This window comes from Panthera uncia, chromosome X (assembly GCF_023721935.1).
Source record: "Panthera uncia isolate 11264 chromosome X, Puncia_PCG_1.0, whole genome shotgun sequence".
Classification (NCBI taxonomy): Eukaryota; Metazoa; Chordata; class Mammalia; order Carnivora; family Felidae; genus Panthera; species Panthera uncia.
In genome coordinates this window covers 37,754,678-37,774,189 of record NC_064817.1, presented here as the reverse complement: position 1 = coordinate 37,774,189, position 19,512 = coordinate 37,754,678, and the positions used below count along the sequence as shown (strand labels likewise).

Here is a 19,512-nt window from a genome sequence, read left to right as displayed (position 1 = left end):
CCAGCCCGCCTCCCCCCTCCCTCCAGCAACCCTCAGTTTGTTCTCTATGATGAAGAGTCTCTTATGGGTTGCCTCCCTCTCTCTTATTATCTCATTGTTCCGTCCCTTCCCCTATGTTCGTCTGTTGTGTTTCTTATATTCTCTATATGAGTGAAATCATAGATTTGTGTTTCTCTGACTGACTTCTTTCGCTGAGCATAATATACTCTAGCTCCATGCACGTTGTTGCAAATGGCCACATTTCATCCTTTCTCACTGCCAAGTAGTATTCCATTGTCTATATAAACCGTATCTTTTTCATCCATTCATCCGCCGACGGACATTGGGGCCCTTTCCATCCTTCGGCTGTTGTTGCTGGTGCTGCTAGAGACATGGGGGTGCACGCGCCCCTTCGGATCAGCATTTTTGTATCCTTTGGATAAATCCCTGGTAGCGCAATTTCTGAGTTGTAGGGTAGTTCTATTTTTAATTTTTTCAGGGACCTCCACACTGTTTTCCAGAGCGGCTGCACCAGTTTGCATTCCCACCCGCACGGCAAGAGGGTTCCCCTTTCGCGTCGAATACTTTACAGAGATGCACACTCACCCGCATTATCTTCCCGAACCCTCCTGCCATCTTGTGAACCATCATCTCCTTTTGCAGAGAAGGAAACTGAGTCTCAGTTGGGCCAAGATTCTGATCCGGACCCACTGACTTTCCCTCGTGCTTCAACGAGGCCACCTTCTCTGGGTTAATCAGGCTGCTTGGGAGCAAAGAGTCAGTGAACCCACTCTCTGGAAAACGAGTTTGTGGTAAGGCTCACCCTGGCCTAAAACTGGGCCTGGAAGCTTCCGGGACCCGAGGCAACTCTGACATCCAGCTACCATGCGTCTAGCACATCAGCCAGTCTCTCGTGGGCACCCAATCACCCCGGCTAATGGCACCCCTTCTTTCCACAGCTCTGCCCCATTCCCTCTTTCTCAGATGGAATCCAAATCTAAACTCCAAGACAGAGTCTTTCACTTGTACCCCATTCACACCAGGCACCCCGCTCCCATCAAAGATGGCCTCCCCCTGGCGTGTAGCCCGGGGAAGGGAAGCCTCAGCTAAATGGGGACATAGTGCATGGAGAGTTCCATGGCTGGTTAGAAGTCGCGTCTATAATGTGGCAGTGATGACGCTGACGCTGATGACAACGAGGGCGACAATCATCTGTACCATTTACTGAATACAGAGCACGCACCTCCCGCCACACCAAGCTTTTTGCACGCGTGTTCTGCGGGGCTTGTAAACTGGGTCTGTGCCCAGTCCTCAAAGAGATAGCAGGACAGGCCATAGTGGCGAATGTGAACAACTTCTCCAGCCTGTCTACCATGTGAAAATGGACAACTCAGCTGTGTGACTTCTGGAGCCATCTCCTGGCCAAAATAACCAAAGGGGAAATCCTAGAGTCTTCACCCATCCCTGACCCAACATAGGAAGCATAAAAATGGAGGCGTCTAGGAGTCCAGCCCCCCCTTCCGGTCCTGTCCCCCTGGGTTGTGGCTTGAGACCAATGGGCAGTCTGGGTCAGTACGCGGCCCTTGGACACTCAAGGCCTTTCCAGCTGTAGCTCGCCCCTCCCCTCCCCCCCGCCCCGAGGAAGAGATGTTGTTTGCAAGAGATGTTCCAGCCTCCTGAGAAAGCAGAGCAGGTCTGAGACGGGACGGCAGGGGTCAGCCACCTATCCCTCCTCCAGGCATCTGATTCCCTCCTGAGATTCATCCAGTTGGGTTTTGAAGGTGGTCCCAGCATCCCTTTTACGGCATGCACAGCACCCCCTTCAGAGGGTCGCTCTTCTGGAAGAAGGTCTCAAACGGTCTGAGGAGTGTCTGGGAAGTGTTTCTCCACCAGGTGTCCACACTCTGCCATCCAAAGTGCACAACTGTATTTGCATCCAAAATAAAGCTCACCACCCCCCCCCCACACCCCGCATCTCCCACCTGCCTGATAACAAGAATGACCCAGGACACCTGTCAAAAAATGCAGAGTCCTAGGCCCCCACTGGACCTACCTATTCAGATGGGGCCGAGGGAATCTGTATTTTTTTTTTTTTAGTGTCTATTTTAGTTTTGAGAGAGAGAGAGTGAGCAGGGGAGGGGCAGAGAGAGAGGGAGACAGAGGTTTCGAAGCAGGCTCCGCACTGAGAGCAGTGAGCCCGATGCGGGGCTTGAACTCACGAACCATGAGATCAAGACCTGAGCCGAAGTCAGATGCTTAACCGACTGAACCACCCAGGTGCCCCAGGGATCTGTATTTTTATCGCACTTTGAAGGCTTCAGTTGTCGGTCAAGTTTGGGACATGCTACCCTACTCTGAAATCACCAGTTTCTCCCAGTGTCTGTCTGTCTCTCTCTCTCTCCATGCAGTCATTTTAAATCCCCTACTGAGATCTGGATATGAAAGCAGGCTTGGGTACCAGTAAGCAGCATGATCTTTAACAAGTCACTTCTGTTTCCTGGTTCTTACCTTAGTACACTTATCTGGAAAATGGGTGCATTTTACTAGCTGCCTTGATGATACAGCCTGCCATTTGCATTTGGCAGCATGGGCTGTGAAAATTAACGTCACGGAATTTTCCACAACTTTTGGAAGCCCTTTGTGAAGCAATCACTAAATGTCCAGGATTGTCACCAGGGCAAGGGAGGACTAAAGGTTCAAAGTCCCTGCAAACGCCAAGGTAATGTCTGCCACAAGGCTGGCCATAGAGCCTGACGCTTATAACTTGTAGAAGGTGTTACTTTCCTTACCCTGATGGTGTCATGCCAACCCTGTTTGTCAAACAGTGATCGCTGCTGAGGCCTCGCGGCACAAGCAGCTCCCGTGATAATCATCAGATGCGGTCCCCTGGCTGCCATCTTTCACCTCCAGTGGAAACCCTCAGGTTGGGCAGATCTCACCCATGGGATGGAACTTGAGAAGAAGCTGGGGCAATTTTCGCACAATTACTGAAGATCCACATAACTTGAAGTGGTGATCTGCTCCGAGGGAAAGTCCCGTCTTGTTCCACCTATGGATGAACTCTCTTATCTCTAGCTTCTAGAAAGGAACAACATGCATAGCTCTTTTTTTTTTTTTAACGTTTATTTATTTTTGAGACAGAGAGGGACAGAGCATGAACGGGGGAGGGTCAGAGAGAGAGAAGGAGACACAGAATCCGAAGCAGGATCCGGGCTCCGAGCTGTCAGCACAGAGCCCGACGCGGGGCTCGAACTCACGGACCGCAAGATCATGACCTGAGCCGAAATCAAGAGTCAGACACTTAACCGACCCAGCCACCCAGGCGAACCCATGCATAGCTTTTTCTGTTTTGTTTTGTTTTGTTTTGTTTTCTTAATTTAAATTCAAGTTAGTTAACAGACAGACTAGTCTTGGCTTCAGGAGCAGAACCCAATGATTCATCACTTACATATAACGCCCGGTGCTCATCCCAAAAAGTGCCTTCCTTAATGCCCATCACCCATTTAGCCCATCACCCCACCCACCTCCCCTCCAGCAACCCTCTGTTTATACTTGGTGTTTAACAGTCTCTTACGGGCTGCCTATCTCTCTGTTTTTATCTTTATTTTTCCTTCCCTTCCCCTATGTTCATCTGTTGTGTTTCTCAAATTCTACATATGAGTGAAATTATATGATACCCGTCTTTCTCTGACTGACTTATTTTGCTTAGCATAATACCCTCTAGTTCCATCCATGTTGTTGCAAATGGCAACATTTCATTCTTTATCATCTCTAAGTAATATTCCATTGTGTGTGTGTATACCATATATATATGTATATATATATACATATATATATATATTATATACCACATCCTTGTCCATTCATCCATGGACATTTGGGCTCTTTCCATACTTTGGCTATTGTTGATAAGGCTGCTATAAACATTGGGGGGCATGTGCCCCTTTGAATCAGCATTTTTGTATCCTCTGGACATATTCCTAGTAGTGCGTTTGCTGGGTTGTAGGGTAGTTCTATTTTTAATTTTTTGAGGAACCTCCATACTGTGTTCCAGAGTGGCTGCACCAGTTGGCATTCCCACCAGCAGCGCACAAGGGTTCCGCTTTCTCCTGTCATCCTCGCCAACGTCTGCTGTTGCCTGAGGGGTAACGTTAGCCATTCCGACAGGTGTGAGGTGGTATCTCATTGTGGTTTTGATTTGCGTTTCCGTGATGAGGAGTGATGCGGAGCAACTTTTCATGTGTCTGTCGGCCATCTGGATGTCTTCTTTGGAGAAGCGTCTATTTGTGTCTTCTGCCCGTATCTTCACGGGATGATTTGATTTGGGGTGCTGAGTTTGGGAAGTTCTTTATAGATTTTGGACATGAACCCTTCACTGTTTAAGTACCTCCAACAGAGTCATGGGATCATTTGTCTAGACAATTCGACACTGATGTTTCTGTTGTCGTAAGAACCCTTGCAATGAGGACCCTGTTGGCGGCTGGTGATGTTTTTTGAGCAAACACGCGCGAGAATGTGGATAAAAGCCAACCAAACATCAAAGAACTCATCGGGGAAGTTAGGCCTCGTGTACTCAGATTTCCCGAGAGGCTTCAAAAGTGGAAGCACCTCCAGATTTTGGTCTCAGTTGCTGTCATGTCCACAATGAACAAACACTTTTCCTTTAGCACCAGTGTGTAATCTGGGTGTAACGTACCTTGTGTATCGTGTTAATAGATTATATTCAGTGCCATATTAATCATTTATTAATTAATATTAGTTCACATGGTGTAAATTATTACTATAATATAAATATTTTGCAGAATATCTAATATTTTATATGCATGTATATATACAAATACACATGTGTGTACATATATATACATACATATGAGATGTAGTTCAAGGAATTGGCTTATGCAATGATGGGGGGCTGAGTCCGACACGGGGCTCGATCCCACAAACTGTGAGATCATGACCTGAGCCGAAATCAAGAGTCAGACACTTAACCGACTGAGCCACCCAGGCGAACCCATGCATAGCTTTTTCTGTTTTGTTTTGTTTTGTTTTTCTTAATTTAAATTCAAGTTAGTGAACAGACTAGTCTTGGCTTCAGGAGCAGAACCCAATGACGGGGGGCTGGCGAATCCCAGATCCACAGGGCAGAATTTCTTCCTCCCCGGGGAAATCTTAGTTTTGCTCTTAAGGCCTTTCAGCTGGTTAGATCGGGCCCACCCACTCTATGGAGGATAATCCCTTCTCCTTTAAGTCAGCTGGCCGTTGATGGTAACCACATCTCCAAAATCTCTTCACGGCGACACCTAGATCAGCGTTTGGTTGAAAACCGGGCTCCATAGCCCAGCCAAGTTGACACGTAAAACGCCATCATGGTGACATACCCGTATTGGCCGATGTACAGACTGTTAGGGATTGCGGAGGAGACGTGTGACCATCGCTGTCAGTACCACCCAGCACAGATGGCCCCTGGTAAGTGGCCGTGTGGCAGAGCAGAAGCCCAGTCACTAGCAGCACAGCATGAAGACTTTGACCGGCTGCCCGGGTGCCCCGGGAGATGGTATGAGGCAGGAAATGCAAAGATAAGGAATCCAGGCGCGCTTGCGACGGGCGGGGCAACAGAGGACCAGGCTTTGCGTTTCCTTTAACCTCTCACTGGCAGGTGCTGCGTTAGCCCTGTTGAGAAGGGAGTGGTGGCTTAGAAATTCCAAAGCAGTGGGCGATCCCCGAAGAGGGTGCCTTTGGCCTGGGGATGAATCATGGTTTTACTGAAAATGCTTCGTTTCCCAATTCTGTTCGCCGTGAGCCAAGATAATCGCGGGCTTGCACTTGGCCAGAATATACCACAGACGGAACTAGTTGGAGCTCCACTCTGCGGGTGGGACCCCGAGAAGCAGCCACCTCCACCATAAAGGGAGTTGGGGTACGAGATGGCTTCAGAGCCTTTTCTGGCCATTGTTCTAGAGGCGGGGGGGGGGGCGCTCAGAACCTTCTCGGCAAATGTATCAGTTATGTATTGCTGTGTAACAAACCCTAGTGGCCTCAAACAACGACAACCATCGATTTTGTCCAAAAACTTGCAACTTGGGCAGGGCTTAGAGGAGCGAGCTCACCCAGCTCCACGTGGCATCCCCTGGGGTGGCTCAATACAGCCACCAGGAGCCATTTCCAAGATGGCTCAGTCACGCGGTGGCACGTTGGGGCTGGTGTCAGCGAGGCACTCCACTGAGGGCTGCTTCCTCTCCCTGCGGCCAGGATTTTCTTACGGCATGGTAGCTGGGTGCAAGAAGACAGCCAAGGAGAAGCTGAATCACCTTTCATGGCCAAGGCTCGGCAGTCATGTGTCATCACTCCCCTAAGCATGCCAGTCACTAAAAGTGAGTCACCCAGGCCAGTCCATGTTCCAGGGGAGGGGAATTAGACTCCACCCCTTGAGGGGAGGAGAGTCGAAGAGTTTGCGAACATGTTTTAAAATGACCACAGCTGGCCTGCCTGTGTGGCTCAGGCCATTAAGCGCCTGACTCAATTTCAGCACGTGTCCAGGGTCCCGGGGTTGTGGGATCAAGCCCCGTGTCAGGCTCTGTGCTAAGCATGGAGCCTGCTTGAGATTCCCCCCCGCCTCTGTCTCTCTCTCCTGCCCCTCTCCTCCATTTGCCCCCCCCCAACTCTCTCTCTTTCTAAAATTAAAAAAAAAAAAACCTCAGCAAATGGCATCCACCCTCACGTTGGGTGTTATCTCCAACATGTCCCTTTTTCTTGCCCCTCCACCCCCATCCAGCCAATCACCCAGACTTATGGATTCTACTGCCGACGAATATCTTCAAATCAAAGCTTTTCATCCTCCCCTCTCACACCTGGACCACTGCATCTTCCTGATTTCCCTGCGTCCACTCTTTCTTCCTGTGACACTTGGGATTAAGTTCAGTCGCATATGACAAGAAGTTCAAATCACAGTGGCTTACACAAGATCAAAATATATTTCCCTTTTACATAAAAGAAACAGATCCAGGGGCGCCTGGGTGGCTCAGTCAGTTAAGCGACCGACTTCGGCCCAGGTCATGATCTCGCGGTCCGTGAGTTCGAGCCCCGCGTGGGGCTCTGTGCCGACAGCTTGGAGCCTAGAGCCTGTTTCGGATTCTGTGTCTCCCTCTCTCTCTGCCCCTCCCCCGCTCATGCTCTGTTTCTCTCTCTCTCCCTCTCTCTCTCTCTCAAAAATAAATACACATTAAAATTTTTTTTAAAAAAAAAGAAAAGAAACTGACACCTGAATGTCCAGGGATGATACAGTGACTCTGTGATTCTCGAGGACCCAGGCTATTTTCATTTTGCTGCTCTACAACACTCAGCATGCCCTGGTCCAAAATGGCTGCCTAATCACCAGCCATCGCTTCCGCATTCCGGGGGGGGGGGGGGGGGGAAAGAATGAAGAAGGATACACCCTGTCCCTTTAAGGGTCCTTCCCAGAACTTTCTCCATATATTTCATTGACCAGGACCCAGTCACATCACCACACCTAGCTGCAAAAGAAGCTGAGAGAATGCAATCTTTAGGCAGCCATATGCCTCACTAGCATCCAAGAGCCCATAACTAGAAGACACAGTTCTCTGAGTCTATCCACACTGCACCCAGAATCATTTTCCTCAAGTGCGTATGTGAGTATATCACTTCCCTGCTCAAGGCCTTCAGTGGTTCCCAGCCCTTCGGGATAAAATTAACATTCCTTAAAATGACCCCAATGTTCCTGCCATCTGGCCTCCTCTCTTCCCACTGTCACTAGCGTATTCTGTCTCATCTCAAGGTTTATTCAAGGTGTTCCGTCTGCAAAGAATCCTCTCCCACCCTCTCTGTGGGGTCCCTCTACCCATGCTTCCGGCCTCAGCCGAGACGTCCCCGTCCTCCAAGATTTGATGAGCCGATAGATGTGTTTTCGTTTCTTTTAGAATCGCGCAGAAAAACTGAGCTTTTGGGTTCAAGAAAATGTTCGCGTTTCTCAATATTCATACTACATGCCTCCCTCGGCTCTTGCAAGGCGTAAATAAAAGAAGCCACTACCTGTGAGGGGCTTAGAACGGCTCCTGTTGTACAGGAAGTGCTCAATAATTATCATCTGTTATTATTGGCCAAATATAATATGGCCTTATATAATATGGCCATATATAATTGGCCATATATAATATGGCCAAATCGTGTCCTACCTCTTCCAGAGGTATTTTCCCGGGCGTTGGGCTCACAGAAGAGAAGAGATTACTTATCTCCCCCTGTCCCCAATGATTATCTGTAAAGGTGGAATTTCAGGCTGCCCGGGACAGAGATCAGAAGCAAAGAGATGTTCTTGTAGCTTCAAATCATCTGTGGACTCCACCTGGGTAGCTTATGGGGACAGAAGTGGGGCAGGACCTATTCAGGGGAAATGGCGTGGATCTAACGGATCAGGTCCTGCCTTAGCTCGGGCTACTATAACAGAGTAGCATAGACTAGGGGGGGTTAAACAACAGAAGGTTATTTCTCACACTTCTGGAGGCTGGGAAGTTCCAGGTCAAGGTGCTGGTCCATCGGCTCCTAGGGAAAGCTCTCTCTTCGTGTGATGCTCCCGTGTCTCTTCTTTTTTTGAGAGAGAGCAAGAGAGGCAGAGAGAGAGAGAGAGAGAGAGAGAGAGAGAATCTTAAGCGGGCTCCACGCCCAATGCAGAGCCCAAATCGGGGCTCGATCTCACGACCATGAGATCATGAGCTGAGCCGAAATCAAGAGTCGGACGCCTAACCGACTGAGCCTCCCAGGTGCCCCAACGTGTCTCTTCTTATCTAATCCCTTTATGAAGGCTCCACCCTCGTGGCCTAGTTATTTCCCAAAGGCCCCACCGTCTGATACCATCCCGCTGGGGATGAAGGTTTCAACATATGAATTTGGTGGGGGGGGGCAGGGGGACAAACATGCAGTCCCTACCCGGTTCAAATCCTGAATCCAACCCTTGCCCACACTCTGAAGACTTCCAATTCCTCGGTTGCAAAACAAGATGCATAATGACACCTACCTCGTGGGTGCCTGGGAGCATGAAATGAACTACTACACGGGGAACACCCAGCCCACTACCTGGCAGGTGGTGGGTTAGTCCCCACTCCTCCCATCTATGAACATTCCCGAAGGATGGAACACACAGGAACTGGACCCTCACAGACTCAGAGGTGCAAAAATGGAATAGTCTTTAATCTGCTCTCTCTGAGCTCAACTCCCGCGTTGTCACCCCTCTGGGGAGTAAGCCGGGGCATCTGAACACCGTCAGACGACCCCAGTCACATTCCATCATGCCCAGTCACTTCAGAATTTGGACCAGCCCCCTCCCTCCCTGGGGAGTCCGAGGGCTCACTGGGTAGTTCAACATGGTACCATGGTACTATCCATGGCAGTTCAACAACCCTCCGCACTGGCTTCTACCAGTCAGTTCTGGTCATCGTCAGGGGGCAGAGGCATGCCGTGCCCTCGGCCGTGGTCTAGCCATGTGGAAATGTGACCAACTGTCTCGGGTTCCCAGTTTTAGCTCTGAAAGCTCCATGTCCCAGGAAACTCTCAGTCCCAAGCAAACAGGGATGGTTGAGTCTATCTGTGCCCCCTTCAACCTCCAAGACGCTCAAGGCATCTCAAGGCTCCCAGTGATCCTTCCATCCCTGGGTTCTGGTTGTGGAGATGGCGGGCTCCAGGCTGCCACCCCGGCCCCGTGCTAGGATGTCCGGGGGCTCTGGAGAACCCCCCCCACCTCGCCACCTACCCCAACGGCTCACTCAGCCAGAGCCTCCGCTAGGCGGGCAGCCCGGAAACACGGTCTACAGACACCTGTGGGACACTTTTGGCCCTGGACCTTTCAGGCTTTGGTTTGCAATCTTCAAAGCCAGGCTCTTAGAGCTTGAAAATCCTGTTCTCAGCCACAAAGCCTGACTCCTGTTCCCGCTGCTATCATTGGCTGTCACCCCTATCCTCTGTGCTGGGAGTTTAAACTTCTTTCATGTAATAAAAGCCGATAGCGTTTACTGAGTGCTTACCGCTGGCCAGACGCTCTTCGAGTATTTTACACCTATTGGTTTATTTCATCCTCATGATCTCTTATTACTGGCACCCTCACTTTAGACTTTAATCCAAAGTACAGAGAGACGAAGTAACTTGTCCAACGTCACACAGCTAGCCGGTAAGTGTGGGGCTGGGGCTGAATTGTGGCCAGCTGGGCCCCAGGCCCCTATTTTTAACTCGCTTTTATCAGTCGGTTGGGTTCATTCTCTTGGTTCAGCGTGAAGAGAAAATGGCGGCAGGGTGGCAGGTCACGGAAGGTAAGGATAGGTCCAGACCTCCCAATTTGATCCCAAGAAGATGCTCACGTGTAACACCACAATCGTGGTAGGTGTCACGAGACGGTGAAAGGAATCGAAAAGGTCAGTGAGGGCCGCTCTGGTCAATTCGGTGTGAGATTGGCTCTCCTTGGAGGGGCACAGTGGGGGTGTGACGGTGGCCAAATGCAGGATCTCTAACACGTTCACTGCCTGCTGGGCTGTGCCACCTGCCCAGCGCCCGCTTACCCTGCCCCTAGGACAGCTCATCCTTTCTCCCTGGCCCTCGGGGTCTCCCCCCCAGGCCCCCCCCCCAGCCCGAGCCCGTGCAGCCCCTTACTCTCTCCATCCTCCAAATCTAGTGTCTCCTCCCACCATCAGGGCCTGCCTGTGTCCCGTCCTGACGGCTCCCCACAAGACCTCAGCAGCCTTTCCCCCTCTTGGGGTCTCTCCCACCCACCTCCCACAGGGCCTGCCCAGTCCCTTCCTGCGCTGCCCGTCACAGCGACTCCTGGACCGTGTGGTCCGACGCTACGCCGAGGTGGCCGATGCTGGCAGCATCTTCATGGACCACTTCACGGACCGCGACAAGCTACGTCTGCTCTACACGCTGGCTGTCAACGCGCATCCCATCCTCCTGCAGGTACGCGGGGACTCCCCCCCCAACCCTGGGGAGGGGGTTCAGGTCGGGCTCCAAGGGGGCCAGCCACGGGCTTAGCTCTCTTCCCCTTTACAGCAAGCCTTGGGGCCACACCTCCTGGAGATGAGCCCCGCAGCGATGCTTAGAAAGGACAAAACCGTGGAAGTACCCTAGATGTCTACCAATAGGGGAATGGGCAAATAAATGAGGGTGCACTTGAACTTGGGGATACACTGATCAGTAAGGCAGTCATGGTGGCTCCCCGTTTTCTTGTAGTTTCCAATCCAGTGCTGGAGGCAGCCACCGAGCAAGTCAACAAGCATCCACAGAACATGGGGAGCCCAGTCGCACCCATTTCCCCCAAATGCCAAGAATCAGGATGCTCACACCATGGGCACAAGGGAAACTAGGAAGTGAGGGGAAGGAGCGGGAAAAGGAGGAGGGCTACAGAGAGGAGGAGGGAGAAAGAGGAAGGAGGGGGACAGAAAAGACATGGAAGGGCGCCTGGGTGGCTCAGTCGGTTAAGCATCCGACTCTTGACTCTTGATTTCGGCTCAGGTCATGATCTCGTGGGTTGTGAGTTCGAGCCCTGCTGTCGGGCTCTGCACTGACAGTGTGGAGCCTGCTTGCGATTCTCTGTCTCCCCCTGCCTCTGCCCCTTTCCCGCTCATGCTCTCTCTCTTTCAAAATACATAAATGAACATGAAAAAGCAATTAAAAAAACAAAAGAACGAAAAGAGAAGGAAAGGGAGAAGGTACAAGTGGAGGAAGAAGACGCCCCAGCAAAGACACTTGATATTTATGATCACAATTAATTCTATAATTATTAATTTCATCATGTTAATGTAACTTTAAGTATAATCATATGCTGTTGTTAATTGTGCATAATTAATAATTATTGTTATATTAATTAGATTGCATATTCTATCATATATTAGTAACTGATATATTAATATATTTCTCATCTATAATTATTTGATATATAATTATTTATTATATATCATATATCAATATATATTAATCATTATGCATAATATAATTTGTAAAATATAATAATAGAATATAAAATTAATCATTATGCATAATATAATTTATAAAATATAATAATAGACTATAATATAAAATTAATCATCATGTGTAATATAATTTGTAAAATATAATAATAGACTATAATATAAAATTAATCATGTGTAATATAATTTGTAAAATATAATAATAGACTATAATATAAAATTAATCATTATGTGTAATATAATTTGTAAAATATAATAGAATATAATATAAAATATATAAAATGAGTTATAATTCTATGATAGCATATATAATAATATATTAATAATCATAATATGATTTGCTATATAACCATTAATATATTAATGTATAAGTTACTGTGTCGTGAATGTATATTTATTAATACATACATGATTACTATTTTGAAATATAATGAGCTGCTCTCACTTCCTGAGCACCTGCCAGGTACTGGATATTGTATTGAATGCTTTACATCACGACCACTCGACAACTGCACGGAAATATTATCATTGTCCCCCTTTCCAGATGAGGTGGGTGGGGCTCCGAGATATGAGGTGACCTGACCACAAGTCACTTAGCTAAGGTCAGCAATGGGACCCAAACCCAGAGCCGTCTGGACCCAAATCCAGTGCCAGGTCTGGACTCTTTCCGCTAAAACCTGCCTAGTGACCCCCGAGGGTCTTCTTTCCCGTTGTCCCAACCTCAGTGGTGGCAGCCAACTCCCAAGAGGCCTGGGCTGGGACCCTCCATCCACCCAGGGCTGGGGGAGGGGAGGGCAAGACCTCCCTCTACGGCAATAGTGGGAGAGCCTCACAACATGCGGATGGGTTAAAAGGGGCAGAAGGCCACAGAAAATCATCAGAGAGGGGAATCAGTTCTTTTTCTTAAAGAAGGAAAATAAGAAACAAAAAGTGGTATTTATCCTTTCTGCCGTTTCCCCCTGGTTTAAAGAAATACCATTCTAGGGGCCCCTGGGTGGCTCGTTTAAGCGTCCGCCTCTTGATTTCGGCTCAGGTCACAATCTCACGGTTCGTGGGATCGAGCTTCACATCGGGCTCTGTGCTGACAGTGCAGAGCCTGCTTGGAACTCTCTCTCTCTCCCTCGCACTCTTCCCGGCTCATACTCTCTCTCTCAAAATAAATAAAAAGGAAGGAAGGAAGGAAGGAAGGAAGGAAGGAACTATTCTAAATACAGCTGCTTCAATAAATAGTCAAGAAAAGACCAGCCAGGATTCCCGCCTCCCTCTGTCATTTCCCAAATCCACACAAGTGGTGCTCTTGTGAGGACACAAAGGACATCCGCTGGGGGCTGTATGCTTCCCTAGATCAGTGTCAGGCTGTTGGAAGGTTCCAGTTTTGGGAGTGGGGGGGCATTTGTGATTAGGTAGTTACCCAAACCAGGCAGATTCACCCAGAGTCAGTGCCATGGTTCCCAAAACTTGTGCCACCAGGGGCCACTTTCATGATTTTGGCTCTATCCCAGAACCTGGTGCCTGTGCTGTCATTTTAAAAAATATTTTTCTCTGGGGCCCCTGGGTGGCTCCGTTGGGTAAGCATCCCGCTCTTGCTTTCGGCTCAGGTCATGATCTCACGGTTCGTGAGTTCAAGCCCCGAGTCGGCTCTGCGTTGGCAGGGAGGAGCCTGCTTGGGATTCTCTCTCTCTCTCTCTCTCTCTCTCTTTTTCTCTCTGCCCCTCTCCTCTCTCTCTCTCTCTCTCTCAATAAATAAACATTTTAAAAATATTTTTCTCTTTAAATAAGCCTCTTTTTTTTTTTTTTTAAGCCCATGGCCTCTTCCTAGGCACTGGTATCTGTGAAATCCCAAATACTGGTCATATTTTCTCGACTCTTCAACTCTTAAAAAAAAAGGGGGGGGGGTTGAGGGCCCCGTGGCGGACACGTTTGGAGACGGAGGGTGCCCGGTAAGGCTGATCCCTCTGGGTGCTGCCGGTGAGAGGCAGGGGAACAGGTGTCCCGGCAAGTTTTTCTCTCTCATCCTCTAATGCGTCCTCCTTCCCGCTTCCAGATCTTCCCCGGCGCCGAGGGCTGGCCGCTGCCCAAGTACCTGGGCTCCTGCGGCAGATTCCTGGTCAGCACCAGCACCAGCCCTCTGCGGGAATTCTACGGCGCAGCCCCGGACCAGGCGGCCGACCTGGCCTACCAACTCCTCGGGGTCCTGGAGTCCCTGAGGAGCAACGATCTGAACTACTTTTTCTACTTCACCCACGTCGATGCGGGCACGTTTGGCATCTTTAACAACGGGCATCTGTTCATCCGGGATGCCAGCGCCTTGGGCGTCATCGACAAGCAGGAAGGTACCCAGCGTGGGCCCGGCTGAGCAGCTGTCAGAGGGGAAGTCAGGGTGACAGGAGGCAGGGAGGGGTGACTGAGTGGGGAGGGGGAGGTCCCACCCCGGGTCTTTCCAGTCTCTGGGTGTCACAGTGAGAGCAGCCCACGGTCGGCGGGGGCGGCAGGGGTGGGGGGGGTGTCAGCTGTCACGTAAAATGTCCTTCTCCCCCGTTTGAGTCTGTGCTCCGACTCTATCTCTAAAGGGGAACTGGACCTTGGCCATGGAGGCATTTTGCATCGTGGCCCGGCCCCGACTGCACCCTCAGGGCGCTGCTGTTGACCCAATTCGGTCTGGGCACACTGGGACTCGCCCTGCCCCCTCTTCGCACACACACCACCACCGGATCCATTTTCTCAGAGCCTTGCACATCAGATGCTTCTAGCCCTTATCTGAAACTTACATATCTGGCTGATTCACTGGTACACGTTGCCATCCATTTCGGCACTTTCGCTTTGTAAAAATGTTCAGACTAAAAACCACGGCATCAGTTGAGGTGTATGAGTGAATCATGTTTCTCCCCATGTGCCCCGGCTCATCCAGGGTTCTAGAACTCTTGGAACATCTCAGTTTCTAGCCGTGACCGGATTTTCCGAACCCAATCAGAGGACAGAGGATTTTCTTCTCTGATCTCCGATTTTGCTTATACGAGAAGGCCTACGGAGACAGGCCGGTTAAGCCACACTTGCTTCCTGATTTGCCTTTATTAAGAAGAATCAAGTCAGGGGGCGCCGGGGTGGCTCAGTCAGTTGTATGTCTGACTTGGGCTCAGGTGGTGATCTCACGGTTCATGAGCGCGAGCCCCGCGTCGGGCTCTGTGTTGACCGCTCAGAGCCTGGAGCCTGCTTCGGATTCTGTCTCCCTCTCTCTCTCTGCTCCTTCCCCACTTGTGCTCTCTCTCTCTCTCTCCAGAATAATAAATATATAAACATTAAAAAAAAAAAAAAAGAATCAAGTTAGAAGAAATGAGTCCGGTTCCATAATACTGGGGATACGAAAACTATTGCGCCTGTCGGTCGCACTGAATGCATATTCTGAATCACCTGTTGTTTCTCCCAACTCTGGACTCAAAAAGAACCAGTGGATCCGGTTCTAGCGATTTCTGGGGCTCGCCCATTGAGTCATTATAATGGGAGCATCGCAGTGCGGATGCGAGCCCTCTGATTCGAACCCAGCCTGTGGCAGGGACAAGCGCACGCTCCGTGCCCAGGCTTCATCCTACCGCAGCACAGAGAGCCCGTCCCACTGTTGTTCCCAGCCGGGACCATTGTGTCCCCGACGCTCTGCATCTGGTGACTGGACACGCCGGGGCGCTGGCCGCACCATTCACCCCGCAAGTCTAACCAGTGGCGCCCCCCGCAGGGCATCTAACATCTCCCATCTCTCTTCCAGGCAGCCAGGCGGCCGCCGGGGCAGAAGAGAGTCCAGACATCTTCAGCTGCCTGGTTTCCGGCTGCCGGGCCCCGCTGCCCTCCTGCGACGCCGTCCCCGAGAAGCAAAGCCTGGTGCTGGTGTGTCGGCGGGTGCTGCCTCAGCTTCTCCAGGGCAAGTTCCCCTCCCCCGTGCAGGACGAGATAGACGCCGCCCTTGCTCGATGTGGGGAGGATGCCAGCCCAGACCCCGAAGTCCTCGGGGCCGCCAGCCGCCTGAAGGACCTCTTGAGGCCCCTGAGAACCTGCGACCCCAGATTCGCCTACCGCTACCCGGATTGCAAGTATAATGAGAAGTTCTGAGGGGCCCGGGGCCTTTGGTGGCCCGGCGGGGACCACATCCTTGGCTCCTCCCCCCCCCCCCTCCAGTCGCGTGGCTGCAGGGTGCAAAGAGGTAGCTGTGTCCCCAGACATTAGGAGAAATGCACGTTCATTTCCCAGGACCTGAGGAACCTGCTGACAGCCAGAGGGGGCTTGTGTCACACGATGTGATTGTCCCAGGGCCAGGTGGTGGCAGACTCGGGTGTGGACACTCCCTGGACCTCTCGGAGCCTCAGTGTCCCCTGTTCTCCATCAGACTCACGAGTTCGTGAAAGAAGACAGGGGGATGTGAAGGGTCACAGACACCTGCCGGTGGTTACAGAATGTTCCAGAAGTGTGCGCAGGCAGGGCAAATGAGACAGAGCCGTGGAGGTGGGGGCCGTTGGGAGGGAAGGCAGGGGGAGGGGGAGGCCCTCTGGCCAAGACCCTGTTAGACTCCAACCAGAGGGGCCCCCTGCCTGCTCTCTGTGTGCTCCCACTGGCCCTCCTGCCGTGCTCCCCACACTGCCACGGGTCGGGGGGAGGAGACCCATGGACAGGGCCACACTCCGGGTGAGCCAAGGGTGAGAAGCGATGACGGGTGGGCTGGGGGTGGGGGGGCGATGTGTCGGTCCAGGAGCTCCGAGAAGCAGGTGTCAGGACAGGGGTGAGAGGGGTGAGAATCGGATTCAAAAAGATGCCCGCGTGGAAGGCAAGAAGGAGCAACTCAAGTCTGAGCCCAAGTGAGGGAGAGATGGTCAGCTGCACAATCTAAAGGAAGGTTCGGCAGGGCTGCTGGGGTTTCCTGGAGGACAAGCCAGCCGTCAGAGGAGCCCCGAGTCTCCCCAGGCCAGACGGCCCTTATATCCCGGCTGCACTCGGTCGCTGGCAGGAAAACAGCCTGCTGCGAGCGTGGCCTTGGCCTAACCGCCAAGATGGATTTCTCCCTGGAGCGGGAGGTCTGTGAGGACACCGCAGCCACAGCCAGGGCCCCAGGCCAGCTCTGTCATCACCAACAGCCTCCAGTGCAGGAGGCTAAGGAGTCTGAGAATGTGCATTCCAACTTGACCTTACAGGTCATTATAAAAATTCTGGTGGTGGGGGGGGGGGGGCGCCTGAGTGGCTCAGTCCATTAAGCGTCTGACTCTTGACTTCGGCTCAGGTCATGATCTCACAGTACGTGAGATCGAGCCCCGCGTCGGGGAATGTGCTGACAGCACAGAGCCTGCTTGGGATTCTCTGTTTCCCTCTCCCTCTGTGCCCCTCCCCCTGCTCGCGTGTTCTCTCTCTCTCTCTCTCCCAAAAATAAACATTTAAAAAATAGTTTTTCAAGGTCAGCCAACAAAACATACTCTATTCGACAGTCTGTCAGTTTGCTTTATACCTTTGAGATATTTAGCCACATACTATGTGGGCCCCTGTGTGTAGTCTTGCCCGGCACCTCAAACCTCAGTGGGGGGCTCTTTGGACCTTTGTCCAGCCTCCCTGTCAGCCCTCTCCTCTCAGGGACCTCCCGGTCGGCCTCCTCTTTCTTCCCTCTGAATCACCACCTTTAGGTCAGAATGCCTGACTTAACAGGCTTCACACGGCAGACGGGGAAACTGAGGCCCAAGGAGGAAGAGCGACTCGCTGAGATAGTTCCAGAACTCCTGCTACCAGTCCATGCCCCTCCTACCTTCCCCGTCACCTGCTGATTTTCACCCTGTCCTAACCACATTGGGTCCCTTCACTCACATTCAAAGATGGGCCAAGAAAAGTCGTATTTGTGGTCCACCAGATTGGTTGTCTTTGGGGTTTGCCCTTCGACTGTTCCAGGCACTACCCCATCCCCCCATCCCCAGGGCAATGATAATAGTGAGGATGACGGGCCAAGCTTCTGGAAGGGCAGGGTTGGGCTGCCTGAGAGTCTTTGAGACCGTTGCCCTCTGGCTTGGTCTGGAAGGGCAAGGATTGACCACCTTTCCCAACACCTTGCTTTCGACCCAGCGAAACTGATTCTAGACTTCTGGCCTTCAGCACTACGAGACGATACATTTCTAGCAGCTGAAAGCCACCCATTTTGTAGTAATTGGTTCTAGCGGCCACAGGAAACTGACACGCGCCCCACACTCTGTCTTAGCGTCTGCTCCTCAAGAACCTGACCTGCAGTATTCCCCAACGCCAGTCTATAGTGACAGGTTCCAACGCCGGACCTGCCCACTGTATGCACCTGTACCCAGGGCTGAGGTTCAGATGGTTCCAGATCTGTGTCCCAGCCTGCCATCCAGCTGGGAGCTCCCTCAGCATGGCGGTGACATGGGGTCCTTTTGTGTTCCCCACGGCAACCGGGCTGGGCACAGAGCGGGTGCTTGGAAAATGCTCTTGCTGAGGACAACGACTGCGTTCTCCAGCCCTTCTGGCTTGGTGTTTGTCACAGACCGTGTGCTCTAGACAAAATGTTTGCGTCGCCCCAGAATTCCTACGTTGAAATCCTACCCCCCCGGTGTGATGCTGCTTGGTACTGGGCCTTTGGGAGGTGGTTAGCTCCTGAGGGTGGGACCCTCGTGGGTGGGATTAGTCCCCTTGTAAAGGAGACCCCAGAGAGCCCCCTTGTCTCTTGTGCCAAATGAGGACGCAGTGAGAAGATGGCCGCCCACGAACCAGAGAGTGGACCCTCACCAGACACCAGATCTGCCGGCGCCTTGATCTCAGACTTCCCAGCCTCCAGAACTGTGAGAACTGTGAGAACCGACTCTCGATTGCTCACAAGCCACCCCCCTCCCCCAGTCTGTGGTGTTTGGTTACAGCAGCCCGAACAGACTACGACATTATGCTGGCCATAGACAGGACAGAGGGGCTTCCTTGAGAACGGCTCTTTCCCCTCGACGGCCGGGAGATGGGTTGAGTCAGCACTCAGGAGACTTGGGTCACAAAGATAATCATTGTGGTACATTCTCAGTCCTCGGGAATCCTACTGGAGGCCTCAGAGTGTATTGCTGAGTTTTGCTAGCCACCACCATTTTATAGCAGGACCAGCTACATAATCTGGGGGGGGGGGGGCGGCTAGTAGAAAACGAAACAGTGGGGCCTCCTGGTATTGAGATTTGCGAGACCACAGAACATTAAATTAAGTGCAAGCCCTGTGAGACTGTACAGTTTGCATGGCCCGTGAAGCTGGTCCTGGGTGCTTGAGAATACTAATTGTTAACCTTGGTGTAGAGGGCTCCTGGGATTCACTGGGGTCTCACTTGACCTCCACAACCAAGGGGACTAGGTGTGGGATCAGAGGTGATATACAAAACACTTCATCACCACCATGGCCAAGGAACTGATCTACGAGAAAGGACTCCACCGGCTGCAGCTATGAGGTGGGCTGTTCAAAGGAGAAAACTAGTTCAGGCAATTCACTCAGAGTGACAGTTTTTAGGTCCCTCGCCTTCCAGACCTCTCCTGTAACATCTGACTTCCACCCGTAAGTGATTCCGTGAGCCTGACCATT

The 19,512-nt window shown here is 51.4% G+C and overlaps 1 protein-coding gene across 1 annotated transcript in view; it reads left to right on the top strand.

Annotated features, from left to right (window-relative positions):
- DIPK2B (divergent protein kinase domain 2B) overlaps positions 1-17,737 on the top strand; it is a 46,896-nt gene extending 29,159 nt beyond the window's left edge. Inside the window, exons 3-5 of the mRNA XM_049644593.1 lie at positions 10,756-10,929; positions 13,984-14,272; positions 15,697-17,737. Of these exons, the coding sequence (XP_049500550.1) occupies positions 10,756-10,929; positions 13,984-14,272; positions 15,697-16,037 (804 nt within the window). The 3' untranslated portion in view covers positions 16,038-17,737. The remainder of the gene's footprint in view (positions 1-10,755; positions 10,930-13,983; positions 14,273-15,696) is intronic.
- Positions 17,738-19,512: the final 1,775 nt, after the last annotated feature.